At 34.1% G+C, this 24924-nt stretch overlaps 3 protein-coding genes across 6 annotated transcripts in view; 1 reads left to right on the top strand and 2 right to left on the bottom strand.

Moving 5' to 3' along the window:
* LOC111505023 (uncharacterized) overlaps nucleotides 1-24924 on the top strand; it is a 209147-nt gene that overhangs the window by 105264 nt on the left and 78959 nt on the right. The gene's annotated exons all lie outside the window — the stretch shown is intronic.
* LOC111516618 (G2/mitotic-specific cyclin-B) lies at nucleotides 7164-12244 on the bottom strand. 2 transcript variants are annotated; one of them, XM_074186204.1, is made up of 2 exons: nucleotides 11010-12244; nucleotides 7164-8306 (listed from the first exon to the last, which is right to left on the bottom strand). In XM_074186204.1, exon 2 carries the CDS (start codon nucleotides 8248-8250, stop codon nucleotides 7318-7320), a length of 933 nt encoding a protein of 310 aa, XP_074042305.1. In that variant the 5' UTR covers nucleotides 8251-8306; nucleotides 11010-12244; the 3' UTR covers nucleotides 7164-7317. The 2 variants fall into 2 exon arrangements, with proteins under 2 accessions (XP_074042305.1, XP_074042304.1); XM_074186203.1 differs by having other exon boundaries at nucleotides 7167-8306; nucleotides 12005-12244.
* Nucleotides 17395-24924, bottom strand: part of LOC141487223 (G2/mitotic-specific cyclin-B2-like) — a 36092-nt gene continuing 28562 nt past the window's right edge. For 2 of the 3 annotated variants that reach the window (XM_074186041.1, XM_074186040.1), the window contains 2 exons: nucleotides 21379-22863; nucleotides 17395-17861 (listed from right to left, as the gene is read on the bottom strand). In XM_074186041.1, the coding sequence (XP_074042142.1) occupies nucleotides 17832-17861; nucleotides 21379-22809 (1461 nt within the window). In that variant the 5' untranslated portion in view covers nucleotides 22810-22863 and the 3' untranslated portion in view covers nucleotides 17395-17831. The remainder of the gene's footprint in view (nucleotides 17862-21378; nucleotides 22864-24924) is intronic. The other variant, XM_074186042.1, reaches the window with a different exon arrangement.

Below are 24924 nucleotides of genomic sequence, written 5' to 3'. Positions count from 1 at the left end.
CAAAGCTATACATATTTGTGTTTGAATATGTTTTTATTGTCTGACAAATGGTGTTGATTGTAATGGATTTCAAATAACTTAATTATTCGCTGTAATTTTCACATTTTTACTTTCTGTTGTAACTGTTTTATGTGACGTATGTATAAACACTTTTGTGTAACAACATGAATAAAGTATCTATCTATCTATCTATTCTAAACAGAACTAACAATATCATTTTTAGATAAATGTCCATTTTTCAAACTCCTACTTTGTTATTTTTGATTACCAGCACTGATTACGATGTAAGGGCATCATCAATAATTCATATTTTACAGGTAATAAAGTACTTTCTGATCTGTTCGAATCATGACGTCATCCTCTTTTATATATTTATAATTAAATGGTGATAAGAGTGAGATAGGTAGAAGTAGATATTCTGGTATACAAATGAGTTAATGAAAATTAAATGTACTTTAATTGAAGACATAATCAGATCTGCAGGTAACATAATACAAATTGCATTGAACTGAAATCAATAAGAATTTAAAAAATAGTACGTATCCATGACAAAAATATCAATGTGACTATCATTCGTAAAAGGTAAATTTCTCTTGTAAAGAAGCTTGTCGGTATGGCAACAAACCAGTTATAAAGCAATATTTAGTTATGAATTCTTTCAATTATAAATATATTTGAAAAACACCGTTTTTGAGTTTTTGCTTCTTTGACCATTTTTTGTCTTCAATTCAATATTTTGAGGTGTCGAAAGAACAGGAAATAAAGAAATGAACTGTTATATACGGCGAAATGGGGTGAGTAATTGATGAAAACGAACTCGGTCGATTCAAAATTTCATATTATTAATGATATTATTATAATATTCAATTTTGTCATCATGGATATCATGTTGAATCATCTGAAATGGGAACTTTTAACGGGTGATGATCAATTGTATTGCCAAACATGCGCCAAACTAACTGACTGGTAACATGTATAGGTACCTGTCAGTCTAACAACACTCATAAACATGACCTCTGAAGAAAGCACCAAACTCTTGCGAAGGTTCGAAATAGATGAACACTTCAATCTAGCAGACCACTATTATGATATTCATGCAGTTATTGTTCACTGTGGTTTTGGCATTGAATCTGGTTATTATCATACCTTGGTTAAAAACGAAACGGACTGGTTTAAGTTTGACGATAGTCGTATCACTAAGTGTTCAGGCGATGTATTGAATTTATTGGAGCCTCTGAAGTCGCCCCGGAGCACCAATTAACTTGAGTTGTTTTATAATTTCAAGATTTGTATTTTGGAGGTGTTAATATTGTATACACTCATTCATCTATGAGTTGTTTCGCTTCGATTACTTATAGCCCACGACACAAACTGGAGATTTACTCGAGCGTCATTGAGATATATTAGGTTGCAAAGCTTAGATGATAAGAAAAAAAAAGTTATATAATATATACCTTTTCATCGGTGGGGGAAGCGGCTATAGATTTTCAAATATGTAAAAAAATACTGTTGCTAGGACATACTCGAGCGCGTCAGATATTGATAGTATCGATGTCCTACGTATTTTTAATAACGTTCGTATGTTAATCTGATCGTTGGCATGATGCGGGTGGTTGTACGTAAGGGTTAAAACTGAAATGAAAAAAAAAATTAATCGAGCACGTCAGATTTTCTAAGAGAGTGCAACAAAAAAAAACTCCCATTCAATAATCTGACGATTTCGATCTGACGCAAACTCGCGGCCATTATTTTATATGTGCGAAAACTATTTGCCATTTTGAAATACTCAAGCGCGTCAGATTAAGATATATATGGTTCATCTGTATGTTTTAGACGTGCTGTCTCATAATCTGACGATTATCTAGAGGGATTCGCTTAATCTGACCAAAACAATATTTCTAAAATTTTTTTCAAATTCATTGGACTCAATTTATTGAGAAGCTCAGGAAATCGCATGTTCTCAAATAAATGTCCACTTTTTAAGCTCAAACTTTTGAATAACAGTGCTGTTATTACGGAGGCAAGGGCTTCACCATTAATTAATATTGTAAAAGTTACAAAATACCTAATTGTATCACTTTCTGATCTGTTCGATTCATGACGTCATCTTCTTTCATATATTTATAATTGAACGGTGAGAGGAGAGAGGTGGGAAGAAGTAGATATTCTGGTATACAAACGAATTAATGAAAATTAGATGTACTCGTTTAATTTAATAGAAGACAAAATCAGTGATCTCGGATAAATGTCCACTTTTTAAACTCAAAGTTTGTTATTTTCGAATACCAGCATTGATTAGGACTCAAGTGCTTCATCATTATTTCATATTGTACAGATGATAAAGTACCTAATCAAAACACTTTCTAATCGGTTCGAATCGTGACGTCATCCTCATCATCTAATCGATATCTAATTTTAATAACGTCGTTTGTATACCTGATTATCTACTTATCTCTCCCCCCTCTCTAATTTCCATTTCATTATAAATATATAAAAGGCGACGATTATGGGAATCAATCAGTTTGGTGATTTACAAAGAACCTTGAACACATTGTGGAGTTGTGACTCACTTTGTATTGAAGTTTTTCCACGTCTTGTGAAGTGAATTTTTATAATTGCTGTTAAATAATGGATATCATATCACGTGCTACTACAAAAACCATTCAGGAAAACATCTTAGAAGACTCATCAAGGAATAATCGGAAAGGAACCGCTCTTGGAAAAGTTGGGACTAATCTAGGGCTTTCTATCAAGGAAGGTGGCGAACTTACAGATCCTACAACCTCAGTTGCCATGCAGCCTCAAACTGAAACAACAACCGTTGAATTCGGCAAGGAAATCAAGCCTGAAGATAACAAAATTGCTAGTGTTACCGGGTTATGCACAGCAAACCAAGGCACAGTTCCCGAAGACAAAGACCCAAAGACAAAGCCTGCTGTCGCATCATACTCCTGCAGGCAACTAGTTATTGATGACCCTGACAAAGACTGCAAAAATGATCCTGAGATGGTTACGGAGTACATTCAGGATATTTTTGAATATATGAAAACCATGGAGGACAAGTATCTCATCAGGAAAGGTTTCCTCGATGGTCATGATATAACGCCAAAAATGCGAGGAATACTTGTCGACTGGCTGATAGAGATGCATCTGAAATTCAAAATGCCTCTTGAAACACTTCATTTGTGTGTGAGCCTTGTAGACAGATACTTACAGGACAACAAGAAGGTGACACGTAATATATATCAGTTAGTTGGGACAACTGCATTGTTAATTGCTGCTAAATATGAAAATACATGCTCTCCCCGCTTGTATGATTACAAGTTCATATGCGGCCACATCTATTCTCGAAGAAAAATTCTGAAAATGGAAAGAGACATGCTAGATAAGCTCGATTTCGGCCTGGGTCGCCCCTCATCCATTCATTTTTTGAAGAGGTACGGTCAGATTGCTAAGGTGCGCAGTATTCACCATAACTTAGGCAAATATATGCTGGAACTGGCACTTATGAAATATGACATGAGCCACGTAAAACCTTCGCTTCAAGCTGCTGCAGCTTGTTGTCTGTCAATGGGTATTTTGAACGACATTAGCGACTTGTTGAAGCTGTGGACTCCAACCCTCATTCAATATACGGGTTACGAATATGACGACTTCGAAGACGTTGTGGTTTGCTTAGCGAAACTTTTGATGAAAAATGAAACTTTACGATATCAAACAATTAGGAGCAAGTATGCTGGGCTGGATTGTGAAAAAATAAGTTCAAATCCGTTGTTAATGGGATCTCTGGTAAGGCAACTAGCCGGTATGGCAACTAACTTGTAATGGAGCAATATTTGATGATGTATTCCTTTTATACTTATTTTATTTTGACATTTCAATACATACGTTTGAAACACACCGTTTTTGAGTTTTTGCTTCTTTGACCATTTTTTGTCTTCAATTCAATATTTTGAGGTGTCTAAAGACCAGGAAATAACGAAATGAACTGTTATTTATGGCATAATGTGGTGATTCTGATGAAAACGAACTCTACCAATTCAAAATTTTATATTGTTGATGATATCGTTATGATTTTCAATTTTGTCTTCATGGATATATATCATGTTGAATCGTCTGAATGGTATGGAACTTTTAAGCCGTGATGATCAACTGTATTGCCAAAAATGTGCCAAAATAACTGACTGTTATAAGAAAACAAGTATAGCCGAGGCAACAGTCAATCTAATAATGATACTAATGGTCTTTAAACAGGACTCAACCTCTGACGGAAGCACCAAACTCTAACGAAGGTTCGACATAGATGAACACTTCAATCTAGCAGACCACTATTATAATCTTCATGCTATATTTCTGGCGTTGAATTTGGTCATTATTACGCATTCGTCAAAGACGAAACAGACTGGTTTTTGACGATAGTCTGGAGACACACTCTGGAGACACACTACATTTTGTTTTATGAGAGAGAGGACATTGGCAGATCAAGATCTTCAGATGATGTGGTGGTACAGGTTATTCGTAACCCGCATAATGAATGAGGGTTGGTTCCAAAGACTCGACAATTCGCTAATGCCATTGAGAATTCCCATTGATAGACAACAGGCTGCAGCAGCCTGAAGCGATGGTTTAACGTGGCTCATGCCGTTTTCCATAAGTGCCAGCTCCAACATATATTTACCTAAGACATGGTGAACCCTGCGTACCTTAGCAATCTGACCTTCTCAAAAATTCAGTGGATGAGGGGCGACCCAGACCGAAATTGAGGTCAACCAGTATGTCTCTCTCCATTTGAAGATTTTTTTTCCAGAATAAATACGACCGCCTATGAACTTCAAATCATACATGCAGGGATAGAACGTCTCTTCGTATTTAGCGGCTAACAGATGTCCCAACTAACTGATATGTATTACGTCCCACCTTGTTGTCCTGTAAGTATCTGTCAATAAGGCTTACACACATATAAAGTGTTTCAATACGCATTTTGAATTTCAATGGCATCTGCACCAGCCAGTCGACGAGTATTTCTCGCATCTTCGGAGTTGTTTCACGTCCATCCAAGGTTCTCATATATTTGAAAATATCCTGAACATATGCGGTCACCATATAAGGATCATTTCTGCAGTCTTCATCGGGATCATCAATATCGAGTTGCCCGCAGTAGTATGACTCGACATCAGACTTTTTAGTGAACCTGTCTTCGGCAACTAGGTTTTGCCATAAAAACAGATTTTGTAAACAATTGTCAAAATTTTTTATAAATAACAGGGTTAGAGCGCGAAAAGGAGAACGAAAAAGACTTTGTCTTTGTCCTATCTCCATTATTTTAAGAGTTATTTCAATAACGATGATTAAGCTCATAAACTCCGCAATGAATACAGATTCAAAATAAGTTGGACCAGATAAAATGAGACTGCGTTGAAGTCTCCCAAAAAAAGTATTTCACAAAACCATTCAGTGATTCAAGCTTTTCAAAAAACGTCTTCTGATACTCACTCCTAATCTTTTATCATATATAACAATCTACACACATCGGAAAAGTCTAGGGATATTTTTAAAAATGGCAATAATTTTTTTTTAGATCGCTTTAGGGAAAAAAAAGTTGACGGGTGATTATTAAACGAATGTAACTTACAACAAAATTTATTAAATGGTCAAAAATACTGAGTGCGCATACAAGCAAAACTAAAAAAAATATGACTCTTCTTTGGCACCCCGAAAAAAAATCATAATACAAAAAAAAATGGAATCAGTACAAAGTATGGCCTCCACGCTGGTTTATTACTGCCCTACATCTATCGTGCATCGACAAAATGAGATTGTCAATGTCTTGTTGAGGTACATTTGCCCATTCAGCGATTAAAAGCTCTCTCAATTGAAACGTTGTGTGAATGTTCCCCATATGCGGAGTAATTCTTCGTTGAAGCATGTCCCACACATGCTCGATGGGATTCAGGTCCGGTGATTATGCTGGCCATGGCAATACATCAACTCCTTCGTTGGTGAGCCAGTCAGTCACTAGAGGCGCGACATGTGGACGAGCATTATCGTGCATTAGGTGGAAGTTTTCACCAACAGCACCAGCAAACGGACGGACGATAGGTAGAAGAATGGTGTCGAGGTACTGTCGAGCTGTGAGGGAGCGATTTGGAAAAACGAGATCGGTTCTGCTGCCGATCATGATTCCGCCCCATAGCATTACTGTACCACCTCTGTATGTGTGGACTTCCTGGACGTGTCTCAACCGTTCATCATTTCCAGGTCGTCTCCACAGTCTTACTCGACGAGAATCTGGATGAAATCCAAATCTGGATTCGTCTGTAAACAAAACTGTGGCCCAATCATTTGCATCCCAGTTTTGATGTTCTTGACACCACGCTAATCTTCTACCGCGATTGCCTCTCGACAAAGGTGGACATCTAAGTGGCCTTCTGTTGTGGAGATCTGATTCATGCAGTCGATATCTGACAGTATCACGACCAATGGTTACCTGGTGCGTCTGCTGCAACACGTTAACCAACTCAGGTGCTGTGATTGTCGGTTGTCTTCTTGCGGTTAAGACAAAAAATCGGTCTTGAACTGCAGTTGTAGCGCGTCCTCGCCCTGGATGTTGTTCGGCTGGACCGCCAGTTTCACGGAAACGCCGCCACAATCGACTGATAACACTTTGGGAGACCCCAAAACGAAGAGCTACATCATTTTGTCGCATGCCACCTTGAAGAAGCCCTACAGCTCTATTCATCTCAGCCAATGGTAAGTGACGGCATTCCATTTTAAAGCACAATATTTCCAGTTTAATTGCTGAGCAAGAACTGCATAGAATGTACAAACTCGACACTTTCAGATTATTCATTTCAGCCGAAAACCTACAGTTTGTAAAAAACTTGATGAAAGATTAGTTACCGTTTTTGCAGGCTTTGTTCAACCCATAGAAATCTACAGGGTGGTCGAGTGTACCAATTTAATCGAAATTAAACGACCTCATGCATTTATTTTTATGATATTTAGTATGTTATAAAAATATCCCTAGACTTTTCCGATGTGTGCATTTCAATATGTTCCGTTCTTTGAGCACCTTATAAACATTTCAGAATTGAATGCATAACAGGACGGAGAAGCAAAAGTCAAAAAAGTTGATTCCAATTGTTTCTGAAATTACTGGGAAACTCATAACGTTGAAACAAAGTAAGAACTGAAAAACAGTGCTTTTTAAATATATTTATTGAAACATCAAAATAAATTCAACAAAATTAGTTCTCAACTACACCACGAACTAAACAAACAAACACATCAATAAACAAATCAATAAAAAATGTTCCATTACTGGTGAGTTGCCATACCGACAAGCCTCCTCACAAGAGACCCCTTTAACAACGAATTCGAACTTATTTGTTGACATTCCGGCCCAGCATACTTCCTCCTGATAGTTTGAAAACTGGAAGTGTCACTTGTCATCAGAATTTTTGCTAAACAAACTAGAACGTCTTCAAAGTCAGCATATTCGTAACCCGTATAATAGATGAGGGTTGGATTCCAAAGACTCGACAAATCGCTAATGCCATTCAGAATTCCTATTGACAGGCAACAGGCTGCAGCAGCTTGAAGCGAAGGTTTAACGTGGGCCATATCATATTCCATAAGTGCCAGCTCCAACATATATTTACCCAGCACATGGTGAATAGTGTTTACCTTAGCAATATGACCGTACCTCTTCAAAAAATGAATGGATACCGGGCGACCCAGGCCGAAATCGAGCTTACGCAGTATGTCTCTCTCGGTCTGTAGAATTTTCCTATCGGAATAAATGTAGCTGCATGTAAACTTCAAATCACACAAGCAGGGATAGTAGATCTCTTCGTATTTAGCAGCTATAAACAATGCAGATATCCCAACTAACTGGGATATATTTCGTACCGCCTCGTTGTCCTGTATGTACCTATCAATAAGGCTAACACATATATGAAGTGTTTCAATACGCATATTAAAATTCAAACACACTCCCACTAGCCAATCGATGACCATTTGCCGCATCCTCGGGGTTGTCTCACGACCATTGAGGAAATCTTTTCTGATAGGATACTTATCCTCCATGGTCCTCATATACTTGAAAATATCCTGAATGTACTCCGTCACCATAAAAGGATCGTACTTACATTCTTCATCGGGATCAACAATATCTAGTTGCCTGCAGGAGTATGCCTCAGCAGCAGGCTTCGTAGTGAACCTGTCTGCGACAACTCTGTTTTGGTCCATTATGTTTGATGAAGTAATATGCGGAGGCGACGTTAATATTAATCTCTTGTTTCTTGCTGAAAATAATATAGAAAAAATGTTAGACTGCATTGATAGCTTCAATTGAAAACAAATTATTAATACGCCAACAAGAATCAATGATGTCACTTGATCACTTCATATATATATATATATATATATATATATATATATATATATATATATATATATATATATATATATATATATATATATATATATATATATATATATATATATATATGAGGGCCATATATATATATAAGAGGGCCAACCATGGCCCTCTAATAATGTGAAACTGATAATAGGTCTAAGGAATAAAGCTTAGATAATTCAAAAAAACTAAGAACGGTACTGATTGGAACTATTATAAATTACTAAGAAACCAAACCAATATCATGTTAAGAAATGAGTAAAGAGCATATTTGTATAACAAAATAAGATTTCGCAGCCTTGTACACACTTTGAATTGGAGGTTTGAAGGGTTACTTTCCGCTCTGCCCCATCGAACTAAATCGACGATCCTTCAGCTATAACGTATATAGTTTGTACAATAATATTCTACAAAAATATAAATTTAGTAAAGTTCCCTTTTTTAAGTGCTGTTACAAAAAATATCGCTGTTCAGAAAGGTATTGATTTCATAGATTTTATACTTTTGGAAAATTCTCAGTATGAACATTTAACATGTTTTTTTCCTCTTCCCTCTCTCCTTCTATTGTTTTTTTCTCTAGTTTCTTCAAGGCTAGAAATAAAATCAACATTACCATTCCGGTACATGCTGTTTGTAACCTCATTTGTAGTTTTTTTTAGAAACTACAAATAAATATTATCTGTTTACTCACCTCAAGAAGTGAAAACACAATTTCACCTCCTGAAGACGTCAACTCGGTCGGTAAAACGTGCATCGAGATGTTGCAGTTCTGGTTTTCAGGAACAGAGTTTATCTTGGACTAAGGTTTAGTATTTTTACCTGCATTATTTGGACTAATTCAGTCATGACGCAATATACAGATACAGATATGTATAGTTCTTCAAGTTCAAAAACATGAAAAATAGAAATAAAGGTCCTAAAAATATGAGCCACAGCTCATTCGATTCGAAATCACCTCTAGAAAAATGTTTTTGAAGGATTTTGGTGCAGGTAAAAAATTGCAATTGTTATTAACAAAACAAGATTTAAAAAAATATGAATATTTAAGCAATTTTGAAAAAAGCCCGATAAAAAAGTACCGACTCCTGAAACTCTATCTCCATTATTTATAATTTTAATTTGACGCTGAAAATAGGGTTCCGCGCGGCTGTTACGGCATGCGCGCGCTGCTGCTAAAGAAAATGAAAAGAAATAAATTTTTTATAACATAAAATGTCGAGTCCCGTAGAAAAAAAGTTTTATCGCCATTTTTCAAAAAGTTATTCAATTCCTAACTAACAAACTTTTCCCAATAAATAATGGGATAAAAGGTATAAATAATTGGCCTATAAATTTTAAACTTCCTGATTATTGATTGATTGATATGAGAAAGTATTAAAATAAATTAAAAAAAATTACGGCACTCTTTTATATATGGCTGTTTGCTATATATATATATATATATATATATATATATATATATATATATATATATATATATATATATATATATATATATATATATATATATAGCTTTCAGCTGTAAAAAATATGACGTAGGTCATTATCTGTTTATAACACATTGTTAATTATGATTTTTTAAACAAAATTATTTCTTAACTAATTATTTAAACAATCGTAAAATAAAAAAATAAAATAATCAATTAAAAATTGAAATTGAGAAAAAAAAAATCAATCATACCTATCTCTAGACAACAAAATAGAAAAAAAAATCAGAAATATTGAATTTCTCTATTTGTTTAAAACAATTTAATAAACAAATTACGTAAAAATTCATATACTATGTTAATGACTGTCTTGTCAGCTATGTCTGTATGTGAAAACAAACATATCTGAATGTCAATTTAAAAAATTTTTTATCAACGGTGTTCGGATATTTCATTGTGCAATAGTTATGAAAAATCATAATTAACAAATTAATAAATTTTTATGAACTTTTATAGCAGGATCGTACGGAAGTTTAAAATTCATAGGCCAATTATTTATACCTTTTATCCCATTATTTATGCCAACGGAGATTGGGAATAAATTTGTTAGTTAACAATTGAATAACTTTTTGAAAAATGGTGATGAAACTTTTTTTCTTCAATCGTATTCTGTTAATAACAATTGCAATTTTTTACCTGCACCAAAATCCTTCAAAAACATTTTTCTAGAGGTGATTCCGAATCGAATATCCGAAAAGTGCTCATATTTTTAGGACTTTCATATTTCATATTCATGTTTCATATTTCATGTTTTTGAACTTGTTGATCAGACTAGTAATATCAATGTAATTGATATTACTATTAGTTAACAATTCATACGTCATTCATATTACACACATTCGGTAGAAATATCTTATCGCTTCTGAAAAATTCTCAGTATGAACATTCTACATGTATTCTCTTCCCCTTTTTTATTTGTTTCTACTTTCTTTGTTTTTTCTCTAGTTTATTCAAGGCTAGAACTAAGATCAACAGTACCCTTCCGGTACATAATGTTTCTAGCCTAATTTAATTTTTTTTTTAGTTTTATAGATCAAATAAATATTTGAATTCATATGTTATGAGGAACTACAAATAAATATTATTATCTGTTTACTCACCCCAAGAAGTGAAAACACTATATTTCAAATTCACAGTCACAGGTATTACAATACACCTTCACGTGACTGGCTTCCACAAAGTGTTCAATGTACTCTGTAAGCCACAAAACTGATGTTTGATAATCAAATTCATCTATTTATCTATATTTATAAGCAAATAGTAATGAGACAGGTAGGTAGAAATATTCAAAGCAGGTAATGAAAAGAAGTACCTGTTTGATTTTATTGAAGACAAAATCACATCTACAGATAATTTATATATGTTACCTGTAGATCAACATCAATAAAAATTTCAAAAATGGTACATTGCTATGAAAAAAATATCTTGTGACCAAAGTTCCTATAAGATAAATTTGGATCGTAATTACAGGTAAAACATAATATCAAGTGTGGTATATTGGACATGCAATTTTTATGATTAAAAACGTATTGGGAACGTTAAAATGCCCGAAAAGTGTGTGCCCCACGATATGAACAATCGACAGATTCACAGATGCACATCTCCGGTGGAGAGGCTAAAGTAAGGATCTGATAGGGTTTTTGTAAAACATAATGTTCTTGGCCATCGCGGACGCTTCATAGGTCCGAGCTTTTTTCACTTCGTTTACGATTAAGTTCTCACTGGATACGAAAGATATTATTTCGTTGGCGAGTTCTCCCATTCAAAATTCAAATATTCATTCATTGAATGAATGAAATATGGCGGAAGCAGCAGATGGTCTGCCATCTGTGCTCTGTGAAATCGAAAATATCAAGTGTAAACATTGAATACTACTGGAGTTTTTTCCCAACACCAATCGATTTGGTGTTGGGAAAAAAAAAACTCCAGTAATATCCATTACTACACCAAAGGTTTCAAACAGTATATCACAAGTGTAAACATTGTCAAAGGAAAGTTATAAATAAAGTAAAAAGTATCAAATGTTCAAAATTCTTTCATCCTGCTTGTTTGAAACAATCAAGTGAGTTAAGAAGGGCAGAATGTAAACACGTACCTGAATCACAAACGGAATGCAGTGGAACATATTCCATTGACGGCTACCTGATGGAGGAAAACAAGTTACTGAAACAAATCATAACTGACAAAGAAACTATCATAAGAGACAAGGAACACATAATACTCTTACTCAACGAGAAAATTTACACTCTGAAATTAAAATTTATTCAGTGTTGGGAACTTAAACCTATTCAAGAAAAACTATTCGACAAAGTAACAAAAAACTCAAAGGATCTCGCTATTGATGGGAACCAAAACAGCTACCAACAAAAAATTGAGCCCATAAAAACAAATTCAAACACTAACAAAACCATGACTCATTCTATAAACAAAACAAAGGTGAACCCGAAAAACAAAATGATGGACCTCAAGCGGGAGGAAGCTCTAGTATACAGGATGACCCGAATGAAAGAATGAAGCAAGTTTCCACCGAACTCATGAGGATTCATACTTTGCAAAAGTTTGATGAAATTAGAAATTCAGCAAGGGACAATAATGCTAATACAGAAATTAGAAAAGAAAGTAGAGGAATTGAGAGTGATGACTTCAGAACCGTGGTGAAACGCAGGAGACATAAAGTAGGTAGTGGTGAAGGAGACAGTGAATTAAGAGGAACTGAGGACTCAGAAAAGAAAATATGGCTGTTCATTACCAGAGTACCTGATAAAGTCACTGGTGTAACTTACAAAAATACATAAACACCCGTACAAAGTCACAAAACATTAATATGAAAAAACTACCCATACATAGCAATAGATAAGGTAACCAAATCTTCATGATAGGAGTTGAACCACAACTACAGCAGCAAATATACGACACGAATTTTTGGCCAAGGGTTTAGTCGCTTCAATTTCAAACTTGGACAACGCTTTCTTGATATTCCCCAACAAAAATCGGAAGTGACTCAAGGAGACACGCGGCATCAAGCTAATTTTTTTTTATAAATAATTACACTCAAACTATGAAATTCATTCAGAAGGCATCTCTTTATACTATCAAAATATTCAATGTCTCAGAAACAAAATACTGGCTATTGAACAATTCCTTTCAAACAACTCTTCAATAAAATACGCATGTTTCACGCGAGTGAAATTGAATTCAATAATTTTCTACTTCAGAATGGTAAGCTATTTCTGTAGGATAAACAAAAAAAAAATGGAGGCTCCTGCATTTATGTTCACCAGAATTTCAATGCTACTGAGCTATCAGTTAAAACTCAGCGTTCTTGTGAACAGGTTTGCGAAGTCTCTACTTGCTATGTGAACTCTCTGAAATTGATAATAATAAATTTGTATAGAGCACCTGACTATAAGAAAATTGATCAGTTCCTACAGAAGATGGAACAAATCTTAGAATGTACAGAAACTTTTGAAACAGACACTCATATTTTTCTGGTAGGTCACTTTAATGTCCATTTTGATAACAAAATTGATTCCAATGCACAAAGATTGATTCAGGTGTTCATGTCATTTGGTTTGCAACAACTGATTAATGAAAAAACTCACAATAAAGGTAGTTGTTTGGGCAACATTTTCAGTAATTGTGATTCTGTCAGTGCTTATACTATACTTATTGGACTATCTAACCATTCAGTAGGACTAATTTCGGATATTGATATCGTAATGCTAAATAATACTAGGGAAAAATGGAGTAGAAGGTACAATACAAAAAATATTACAACATTCAGTAACTACCTGAGAAATGAAAGTTGGAACGAAATATATGTAAATAACATGGCTAAAGATAAATTCAACATATTTGAAAGTACTTTCATGTATTACTATAATATAAGCTTTCCACTATCAAAAGAAACTATGGATCCTAAAGAACAAAAACAAAAATGGATAACTCCTCAAGTAAGGGCAGCTAAAGAAACCTTGATGTTTCAACCACAAAATATAAACCCAACTGAACAAAACGTACATATATACAGTGTCACACATAAAGTCCGCATCAAATGGGATTTTTTTTGTTCATCTCTTCAAGCAACTTTTGATATCTCCATTAGGTTGTGCTTTAAAAATGATGCCAAATGACATGCATATGACCGATCAAGTGATTTTGCTTCCCTGTCAAATTTGACATTTTTTCCAAAAAATGTTCAGAAAAGTAGTTATTGCCCGAAATTTCGAAAATCAGTAAAGAGAAAAGGTGATTGTTTTTCATTTTTCACCCATATGCCAATATTTAGCTTTCTAGTACAAATTTAGTTTTTTTACAGTTTTTCGAAAATTTGACATTTGCCGATTTCTCAAATTTAGCCAAACCTCAACAAAGTTAGTGCTTTATGCCTAACTTATTTTTCCAACGCATTTTTATTACCAATTGCAATTCTAAATACAACTTATTTCGCAAAAATTTAAAACACCAGAAAAAATTATGCCAAAAATGATGCAAAGTTGATACAGTTTTTAAAAACAGATAAATATTTCACTTTATTTCTACTTTTTGCAAAATAGCTTGATAAATAAGCATAATTAAAAAAACAATATCAATGAAAAGTCAATAATTTATTCTTTACTGCACTTTTCAAACAGTTAAACTTTGATTTACTAATTACGAAAAATTACAACGCAATTAAACTAAGAGAAGAAACAAACATCTGTTAAAATAAATTATAATTTAAATTAAGAACACTAAATCAAACCGAAACCTATGCCTAAACCATGTAAATACCAATAGAAATACAAAATAAAAATTCACATTTCGGTGTGCCTTCCACCACGTTCAATGCAATCAATTGTCCTTTTTAAAACATCTTTAACTGCATTCTTTATACTACGGGGTTTCGTGCTCACAACACATTCTCGAATAACTGCCTCTAAATGGTTTATATCTCGAAAAGGTCTTTGCTTATACACCTTTTGTTTTAAGTAACCCCACAAGAAGAAATCTAGTGGGGTTATATCAGGAGATCTAGGCGGCCAAAAGTGTTCCATATTGCGACTGATTACTTTGCCCCTAAATATTTCCAAAAGACGCTCTTTAACCACCCTTGTAGTATGAATAGGTGCACCATCACACTGATACCACACAACATTTCTTACTTGAAGGGGCATATTATCCAAAACTTCAGATAGTTCGGTATTTACAAAGTGTAGGTAGTCCGCAGAATTTAAATTATGTCTAAAAAAGCATGGTTTTATGATTAGATCGTTTAATATGCCACACCATACATTCGTCTTAAACGAATATTGATCTCGACATTCGATTACGAAATGTGGGTTTTCTTTTGCCCACCACCTGCAGTTTTGCGAGCTCACAACGCCATTTGAAGAGAAGGTCGCTTCATCTGTCCATGAAATTTGATAAGGAAAATGATAATTTTCTTCTTTTTTCCCTTGAAACCAAAAAGAAAAATACAAGCGCATATCGAAGTCCCTTTCTTTTAATGTATTGATAAATTTCGGTTTATAAGACGTAAATTTACTTTTGTGTAAAATACGTCGTACACTCTCTCGGTTAACATCTGTTCTATCTGCAATATCTTGAATATTTGTTTTTTTATGTTCTACGACATCCAAACATATTTCAAATTCCACTTCTTCAGTATGTCTAGAAGGCTGATGTGCTTTTCTAAAATTATTCTCAACCGAGCCGGTAGATTTAAACTTAGCTATTATCCTACTAACTGTTGACTGATGAATATTTCTTGCAGGATGTCTGGCATTGAAAATATCAGCTACTTGTCGGTGACCGGTATTCTCGCCGCATATTAAAACGATTTCAATTTTCTCTTGAAGATTCAGCATTTTCAACAACACACTAGACAACGAATAAAGTATTTTAAATTTAAAACTGATAAACACTATTTTGAGTTATTCAACAAATGTCATATGACAATAAAATATTTTGCTTATTCAGTTCAGTTCAATTGTTTCCACAGTACCCTCAGTTTAATTTCGTTGTAATTTTTCGTAATTAGTAAATCAAAGTTTAACTGTTTGAAAAGTGCAGTAAAGAATAAATTATTGACTTTTCATTGATATTATTTTTTAATTATGCTTATGTATCAAGCTATTTCGCAAAAAGTAGAAATAAAGTGAAATATTTATTTGTTTTTAAAAACTGTATCAACTTTGCATCATTTTTTCTGGTGTTTTAAATTTTTGCGAAATAAGTTGTATTTAGAAATGCAATTGGTAATAAAAATGCGTTGGAAAGATAAGTTAGGCATAAAGCACTAACTTTGTTGAGGTTTTGGCTAAATTTGAGAAATCGGCAAATGTCAAATTTTCGAAAAACTTTAAAAAAACTAAATTTGTACTAGAGAGCTAAAAATTGATATATGGGTAAAAAATGAAAAAACAATCATCTTTTCCCTTTACCGATTTTCGTAAAGTTGTGGATACTAACAATCGAAACGTCTTGACATAACTTGGTTTGAAATCTGCTTTATTTTTCATTTTTTGTTAATAATAATTTTTAATTTTCATTTTTTCAGCTTTTATTAACATTTCCGTTTTTATTTGTTTGGTTGTTGCTTGTATGTTAATTCCTTGTAATTCCAGTTTTTTGTTTAATGAAATTATTATTTTCGGTTAATCTTATTGATTTTTTAATTGCTTTTTTCAGGGTTTTCAAATCAATTTATATTATATTAGACAATGAAACATTGTCAACCACCTTCAAATGAACTGTGGAAGCTGTCACATATGCTAGGTTGGTCAAACCTGGCGGTATCTTAAAACGCGAGTTTCAGAACACATGAGAGACTCTAAGAAACTGAATATAAACAACCCCACAGCTCTCGTTGAACATGAAAAAGAATATGAACACATTTTTGATTTTGATCATCCAACTATTCTAGATGTTCAACCATATTTATCCATAAGTCTTTTGAGCGAAATGATACATATCCTAAAATACGATAGTGTTAATACCAGTCTTAATACTGCATATTTCAATTTAATAAGTTGAATACCGGAATAATTTACCCTTTTTTCATTATTTTTCTTTCTGCCATTGATTAAAAAACAGACACCACCTTATCATAATCACAGATAAAGCCGTTCGATTGTTTCATTAAAAACATCGGCAAGAAATCAATTGTTTTTTATGAAAAAATGAATCATGTTACATCCAACCTTTTTTAGAAAAATGATTGGATCACTAGTTAATTTGAAAATGAAGTTTGTGAAGATCAACTCGTAAGGTGTAGTTATTTTATGAAATTACTATTGATCTTCATCGAGTAACGGCCGAATCAATTAGAAAATATTATGGTAATGTTATTTTTTGGTCAATCATATGAGAAAGATAAAGGAATCGTCAAAAATTACATCAAGTGTCATAAATTGCAAGCATGCAACATAGCCGTTGACACATGAATGAAAATATTTATCAAAGCTAAAAACTGAATGCATAGGTGAAATGAAATTGATAGACTGATAAATATAATAAGTATATTAGATGTAGAATATACATTTACACATTTTCTGTATCTTGTCATTTTTGTAGTTATCAAACATCAACAGGTAGATATTGAATATGTTCAGTGTGACCAAACAAAAATCAATCTGAGTTATTATCACTAACAGCGTCGACATTTTAAAACAACAGTATGATGGAATTTATTTCTACCATTTCTTCGCATTGTTTTCTGTCAGTATTCAGGTCAACATTTTCCAAGGCGCAGAATTGAAAGAGGCGGCATTGAATGACCTCTTTGGCACCAGACTTGTCCAATGAAAACACTTCCCTAACACCAGAACAAAAATTACGACGCGTTTCGCTAGCCAAGTTAGCGTCCTCAGAGATCTCAGGAGATTATTATGGTCCATTCAACGCCAGAGGTTCCAGTGCGAACTATCAAACCAGACTTCTCACCCGATGGTTGTTTCTTCTGTGAAGACCTGAAAAGTAAAATCTATAAAACACAACCCATGCATAGAGAGGTGCAGGCCCTCAAAACATAGCAAGATAAAGTTATTTTTGTATCTATCACCTAAAAACCCTAAATTCTCATTATTCCCCAAAGAGCTGAATGCGTGCTACATCCAAAAGAGAAACATAGAAAGAGCTTTTCTCTATTGCGGTCGGTGATATTTCTAAATGCTAGAATTTTATTGCTACAGAATTCTAGTAGTTTCAAGCACGAATGATTCAGTAGTTATCTCTAAGTTCCTCTTCAAGAGGAAGATGATCACTTGATGATCGAAACACGTGTCGAGGTGTTGAAAATAACGATTTGGTGTTGGGGAAAAACTCCAGTAATATTTATCTACTTTATTCGACATTACAATTGGGTTATGCATATTCTGCCAACATTTGTCTACGAGGTTGACTGATCTGTTATAATTTATTTTTGCATATACAGTGCATTTCTTTAATACCCTCCCCTTTTATTTTTTGAACGGGTCAACTAAAAAAATTGAAATTTGAGATGATGAAATTGATGCATGAATACTTTATTTTGAAGTGAAATTGACAGATGAAACTGTCAAGATCTACTGACACATCATTTTGAAGCTCCTAACGAATATTTCACAACCCTAGAATATGAAGTCGATATCTTCACCTACTACAAAATGGCGGAACAGTTAATAATTTCCCGAAGACGAACAAATTAATATCGATTTTTCTAGAAATATTCCTTTTTATCTGCCATATGGCAATTCCAACAACACGATAAGGTTTGTTAAGTTATTTTTTGTTTATAAAAACAACTAAAAATGTCAGTACGACAATGAACATCATTGTTCAGTTAGAATATTCTCATTTAGTTTTCGATATTACTAGTAGAAAGGTATCACGTCAACAATCTCTGAAATGGTCAATTCTCGTCCATTGGAAGAAAAAATTGAAGCGATTTTTATTTACGGTGCGACGCATAACTTTCACGAGACCGAAAGGATTTTCAATGAACGTTTTTCGAATTGTATCCAAATTCACAACTACCGGTACTGTACATAATAACAAAAAAATCCCAGGTCATCCGTCCATTCCGGAAGAACAGCAAGTGCAAATAATTGGTGAGATGGTAGTAAATCCTGAACAGTCTACTTATTCCGTCGCGAATGTTTATGAGATGTCTCCTTCTACTGTGTGGAGACTTTTGAAGAGGAATAGGTATCATCCATACAAAATTAAAATGGTACACCAATTAACTGAAGATGACGGAAACCATTTCAAGGCATCCTATCTCCACAATATTTGTTTTAGTGACAAATGTACATTTTTCCCAAACGGCAATGTTCACATACAAAATTGCCGTTATTGGAGTGACACCAACCCTCACGTTTTCCGGGAAACACATACCCAATATCCAGAAAAAAAATAACGTTTGGGCAGAAATATTGGGAAACCATATTGTAGGACCTCTATTTATTGATCAAAATCTACCAGAGGAACTGTATTTGAATATGCTGGAAACTACTGTTGAAATCGTCGAAGCGAATCCTAATGAATTCGATATGGATATTGTATTCCAACAAGATGGAGCACCACCACATTACTCCAGACAAGTAAAAAACTATTTGGACACTACTTTTCCCAGTCGTTGGATTGGCCGTCGAGGTCCTACAGAATGGCTAGCCCGCTCGCCAGATTTGACACCTTTGGACTTTTTCAATGGGGCTATTTGAAACAAAAGGTGTACGAAACTGAACCTGCTTCAATATCGGATATACGACAGAGAATAATGAATATTTGTAGATATTGATGTTTCTGTGTTCGGCGTGAAATATCGAATAGGCTGTTCATATGCCAAGAAGTTAATTTTCAGGCAATTATTAAAAGTTCCTCCATTTTCTAGTAGTTGAATGAATTGACATTATATTGTTGGGTTGTGAAGCATTCGTCAGGAGCTTCTAAAAAATGTGTACAAGACCCCCCTTTCCTTTCAATTTTTCCCCCAGATGGCGCCCAGTCGCTATCTTTAAAGTTTCATCTGTCAATTTCACTTCAAAATAAAGTATTCATGCATTAATTTCATTTTCCCAAATTTCAATTTTTTGAGTTGACCCGTTCAAAAACTAAAGGGGGGGGACATTAAAGAAAAGCACTGTATAACAATGGTCACACTAATTGTTTTTTGAGCAATAAAAACTTTAATATCAAGATGAGTTCCTATAGGAATCAATTATAAAATCTGACCAAAATTTCCTCATTATAAAAACATTTATTGGTATTTGCAATTTCTGATGTAGACTCATAGTCGGTTATTTTATTTATAAATTCGTAGACAGGAACTTCTGAATCAAGATTTGACTGGAAATAAATTGTATACCATCATGCAGGGTATGATAATTGATGGAGCAGCTCAATTTATAGAGCAAAATCATTCAAGTAATCATTTTGTAGGTGACACAAGGAAAGCGGATATAGAACAATATATTTTCATTTTAAACAATTCAGTTTTTCATATTTAATAATACTAGAAAGTTTATGGTCTACTTTCCAAATGGAGATTCATTTGGCTTCTTATTACTTCCGATCCTTCAATAACTTGCCTGTTGAGCAACTCTTTAAGAAAAAAAATATCTTCTGAAGGTTAAAAACTTTCATCAGATAGTTATGTAACAAATTTAAATATTGACAATAGCAACAGTGATGAATAAATGCATTTATATTTCAAATAAAAATATATACAGCGTAAAATTCAAATGAAACATGTACACCTTGCTGTTGAAGATATACAATATTTTTGGGCAGGTATAGGGACTAAATATACCCCAATAGAAGATTGGCGTCAATATAATTTCAAACAAACCCGGAGAAAGTTTATTACGTATTATAATATCTTTATTATTGAATGAAAGCAGATGGTCACTACTTTCAGCATTTATTCAGGTGAAGAAGAAAGCACCTGAAAAGTTCAAATGTTTAAATGTATTTTGTCACAAAAAATAGGAGTTTTTGTTCAATGAAGCAGAAATTGGAAGCCAAAAAACATCACTTCCAAAAATATTCAGTCTTCAATTTCATTGATGGAATTTTTAAATTCAAAGACTGATACGAAAGGATTCAAAAGTACATGTTACTCGAACCACTTTAGAAAATTTTAGGGTTATTAACACCCCTGCTTGTGGGGCGAAGTGAAGAAGACCAGAAAAAATGACCACTTCGAATGAGAAATCGATAGTTCTGGCTTTTTTCTAAAATGTGTTCACTATGCAATACATACACAAAGTTTGATTGATTTTTCACTACTAAATTGAAATATAATACAGAATTAACCGAATAAAGGTCAGTATTTTTTCATTAAATTAACGAGAACCGATATACAGGGTGTTTATTAAACATGCGGGACTATTTCTTGGACAAGGAATGATTCCTTGATTTTTTCTGCATGTTTAATAAACACCCTGGATACACGAGCACTAGCGGAAGAGATATAAAAAGAATAAAAAATCTACGTGAGAACTTTACCCCGGATTCCGAACTGCTGGAGCTGCTTCGGGTAAAGCTGTCCAATTTCTCTGTGGCAACCTTGTCTTGGGTATCTTCAGGCTTCATAAATTGGAAAGAAATTGAACCATTCAGCAGAGGATTCAAGCTTATTCCTCCATACGTGGGGCTTGCGTACTTCTCCCGTATATTAGAGTATTTTCTTTTCTTACTCTTCACTAATAACATTGAAAGACTCACTAGCACATCCTGAAAGTGGCGTATTTCATAGCCAGTATGGGAAACAAGATTGGTTGTCCACACTTCAGACAGATACACGACCTCTTTCAGAATTCCCATCGATAGACAGCAAGCGGCAGCCGCTTGCAGGGAAGGCTTGATTGGACTCATGCTGTGTTTCAACAGCGCCAGCTCCAGCATATACTGTCCAAGAAAATGGCATTCTTTTGAAACTCCTGCTATTTCAGTATACTTGCCCAAAAAGTCAACTGATCTTGGGTGGTCCAAAACGAAATCCAACGTTTCCATTATTGTAAACGCTTTATTCAAAATGGGCCCACCATTATAAGTTGATATGAGATCCTCAACTTTGAGATCTCTATAGCCCAATTGCTTACTGGCAATCCACAAGGTTGACAGGGCCACCAATTGAAGCAGAGTAGATCTCATTTCGTTGTTTTCCTGCAAGTATCTATCCATGAGTGTTACCGCAAGATGCAACGTTTCGTCTTTGGCTACTTTAAGGCTATTATGGAAACCAATTAGCCAATGCAGGACAGTTTCACGCGTCGTCGGATTCGTCTTGTGCTCTTGGAGAAAGTTCTCCATAATCAAAAACTTCTCCTCAAGTCCCCTTAGGTTCCGCAGAGCACCATCCATAGGACAGTCTGTTCCCTTTGAAATATTTTCGGAGTGGTTTTCAGAATCTATCTGTCTCCTTGAATACTTCTCTTCATCCATTACTACTTCCAGCGCGTTCTCGAAGCTGAGCCAATCAATCCTTTTATCGTCTTTCTCAACTTTTTCAGCTTTGGGCATTGTTTTATTTGTTTTTGTTGCTTTGTTTGAAGCAGTTCTCCCCTTCTTTAACTTCTTCTGGCGATCTGAAGATTTCACAGTTTTTGTTTTTGGTTTCCTTTTCTTTTTTGGTGTAGATTTTGTTGAAGTAGGTTTGACATTTTCTTCATTGTTCTGGTGGTTTTGGCATTGTGAAGAAGCTGAATTTTCATTAGCATCATGGATATGAAGTTCTCGAATAGGATTCAAAAGTCTTGCATGATCTAATGAACCTGTCTGAGAAGGTTCATTATCTTCTGCAACTGTAGGATTCCTATTCGATACAAACCCACTTGAAGCATTTATTTTTTTCTTTTGTCTCCTTCTTTTGGACTTCGTGGTTCCTGACTGTACCATCATGCCTGTAGGATGGGTGAAGGGCAATGTTTGTTCCATGTTTATTTCTATCTCAAAAAATATCCACAACTCGTTGATCTTTCTCTTCTCTGTCTGAAAAAAGGGATATGAGTGAAAGGGAGAAGATTTTCTAAATAGAAGTTTTATTTTCAAAAAATTACACAAATTTCTTCGAAATGAAACTTGTTAATATTTGTAAAGATAAACAAAAGAAACTACGGAGTATTTCGGAAATAATAGATATAGCCATGAAATTTTATAATTTTGGAATGTGTAGTACTTGCCAAAACTTTTACTTCACGGGAAATGATTCGGGTGTCGGATTCATGATGCAAACAACCAGAATGAATATTTAAAACGAGCAAGGGCGGATTTAGATCTCAATTTCGAGGGGGGGATATTTATATATGAAAGGATGTGCATTCAATACTCATTTGAAATATATTAATTGTTGATGTTGTGGGGAAGGAATAATTTCTGCACAAATCAACTCTTGAAAACAAGATTCCAAATAAGGAGGTAAATGCCGATTATCTATACAAAAGTGTAGCTGGGCAATTAGTACTAAAAATAAATATTCTGTCAAAAAATTAAATTGAATGTTCGGCCAAGGACATATAAAAGTTTTTTCTATACGTGACTTAATCAATTTGCTTAACAGAAATTAACAGAAAACATATTTTTGACAGCACTAGAAGCAATGAATTTGAATTGTAAAGAATTCTTGAAAATGAAATTCTCAGAGATGATTCCGTTGACACTAAACAAAAAATTTTTTTGCGGAGAGCATGTAGTTCCCAAAGAAGTCATATTAATTTATATGGAGACGAAACATTTTTGTCACTATAAAATTTCCAGATAGAGATCCACTGCCATTGAGTAAAAAATACAGTTGGGAAGAGCATCTGAAAACATTTATAAAACTGCCTTAAGATTCCTTTGGGTGGTCGTAGGAGACTTGAAAAAAAATTGAAACATTTTCTCATACTATAAAATTTCCAGATAGAGATCCGCTGCTACTTTCAAGGAGACTTGAAAAAAATTAAAACTTTTCTCACACTATGAAATTTTCAGATGGAGATCTGCTGCCACTGCTGAACAAAAAATACCGTTAGGAAGAGCATCTGAAAACATGTATAAAACTGCCATTGGATTTCTTTGGATAGCCGTAGGAAACTTGAAATAAAAATCTGTTGACTTGAAAAAAAATTAAAACTTTTTCTCGTACTTAATTTCCAGATAGAGGTCCGCTACTCAACTATTTTGTGTTTGTGCTTTGATTATTTTGTGATGAGATTCCTACAACTGAAATCATAAGGAAAAAATTGAATACTTCCGGCCATAACGTGAGCTGCTGTGACAAAACTCTTCAGAATTGGATAAAGAAATTAAGATTTAGATATGAAATAATAAACAAACGTCAAGCAGTTATGGAAAGCAGAAAAATAGTGTAGCGGCGTAACAAATACTTAGAACAAATAACTAAATATAAACAAGAACAACGGCAAATTCTCTATTTGGACGAAACTTGGTATGACACTCACGACACAGTTACGAAAGGGTTGACTTTTAGTTTGAGAATGTGTACGCCTAACATGCCTGCAAACAAAGGATCGCGACTAATCATTACACACTGCGGAGTAAGTAAAGGATGGGTTCCGAATTTTTTTAAATTATGCGGAAAAAAACTTGTGAACTGCAAAGTTGATTATCATAAGAACATTGAAGCTAATATTTTTGAGGAATAGTTTGAAAACACATTGGTCCCAAATTTAGATGCAAATAACGTAATAGTTCTTGACAACGCTTTCTATCATTCACGACAGCTCATCAAAGTATTGAATAAAAAATTCGAGGGAAGATGAAATACAAAGTTTTTTAATGGATAACAATTTGTATTTTGAATATAACTGTACCAAAAACCAACTACTTGAAGTTTTACAGACAAAAACAATTGAAAATGTGTATGCCCTTGAGAGTATTGCTGAAAAGTATGAACACACCATACTGAGACTTCCCCTCTATTTTTGTGTTGTCAATCCCAACGAGTTGATATGGGGAAAATTTAAATAAACCATCAGGCGTAAAAATAATTGTCCAAATTTTGATAAGAAGGTAATAGAGCTAGTTAAAGAAGAAGTATCTAATATTACC

Source organism: Leptinotarsa decemlineata, unplaced genomic scaffold (assembly GCF_025532065.1).
Source record: "Leptinotarsa decemlineata unplaced genomic scaffold, Ldec_3_MD MMD2_tig00078422_RagTag_RagTag, whole genome shotgun sequence".
Taxonomy (NCBI): Eukaryota; Metazoa; Arthropoda; class Insecta; order Coleoptera; family Chrysomelidae; genus Leptinotarsa; species Leptinotarsa decemlineata.
The sequence above is the reverse complement of the archived record's forward strand: the minus strand, read 5'-3'. Positions and strand labels throughout refer to the sequence as shown.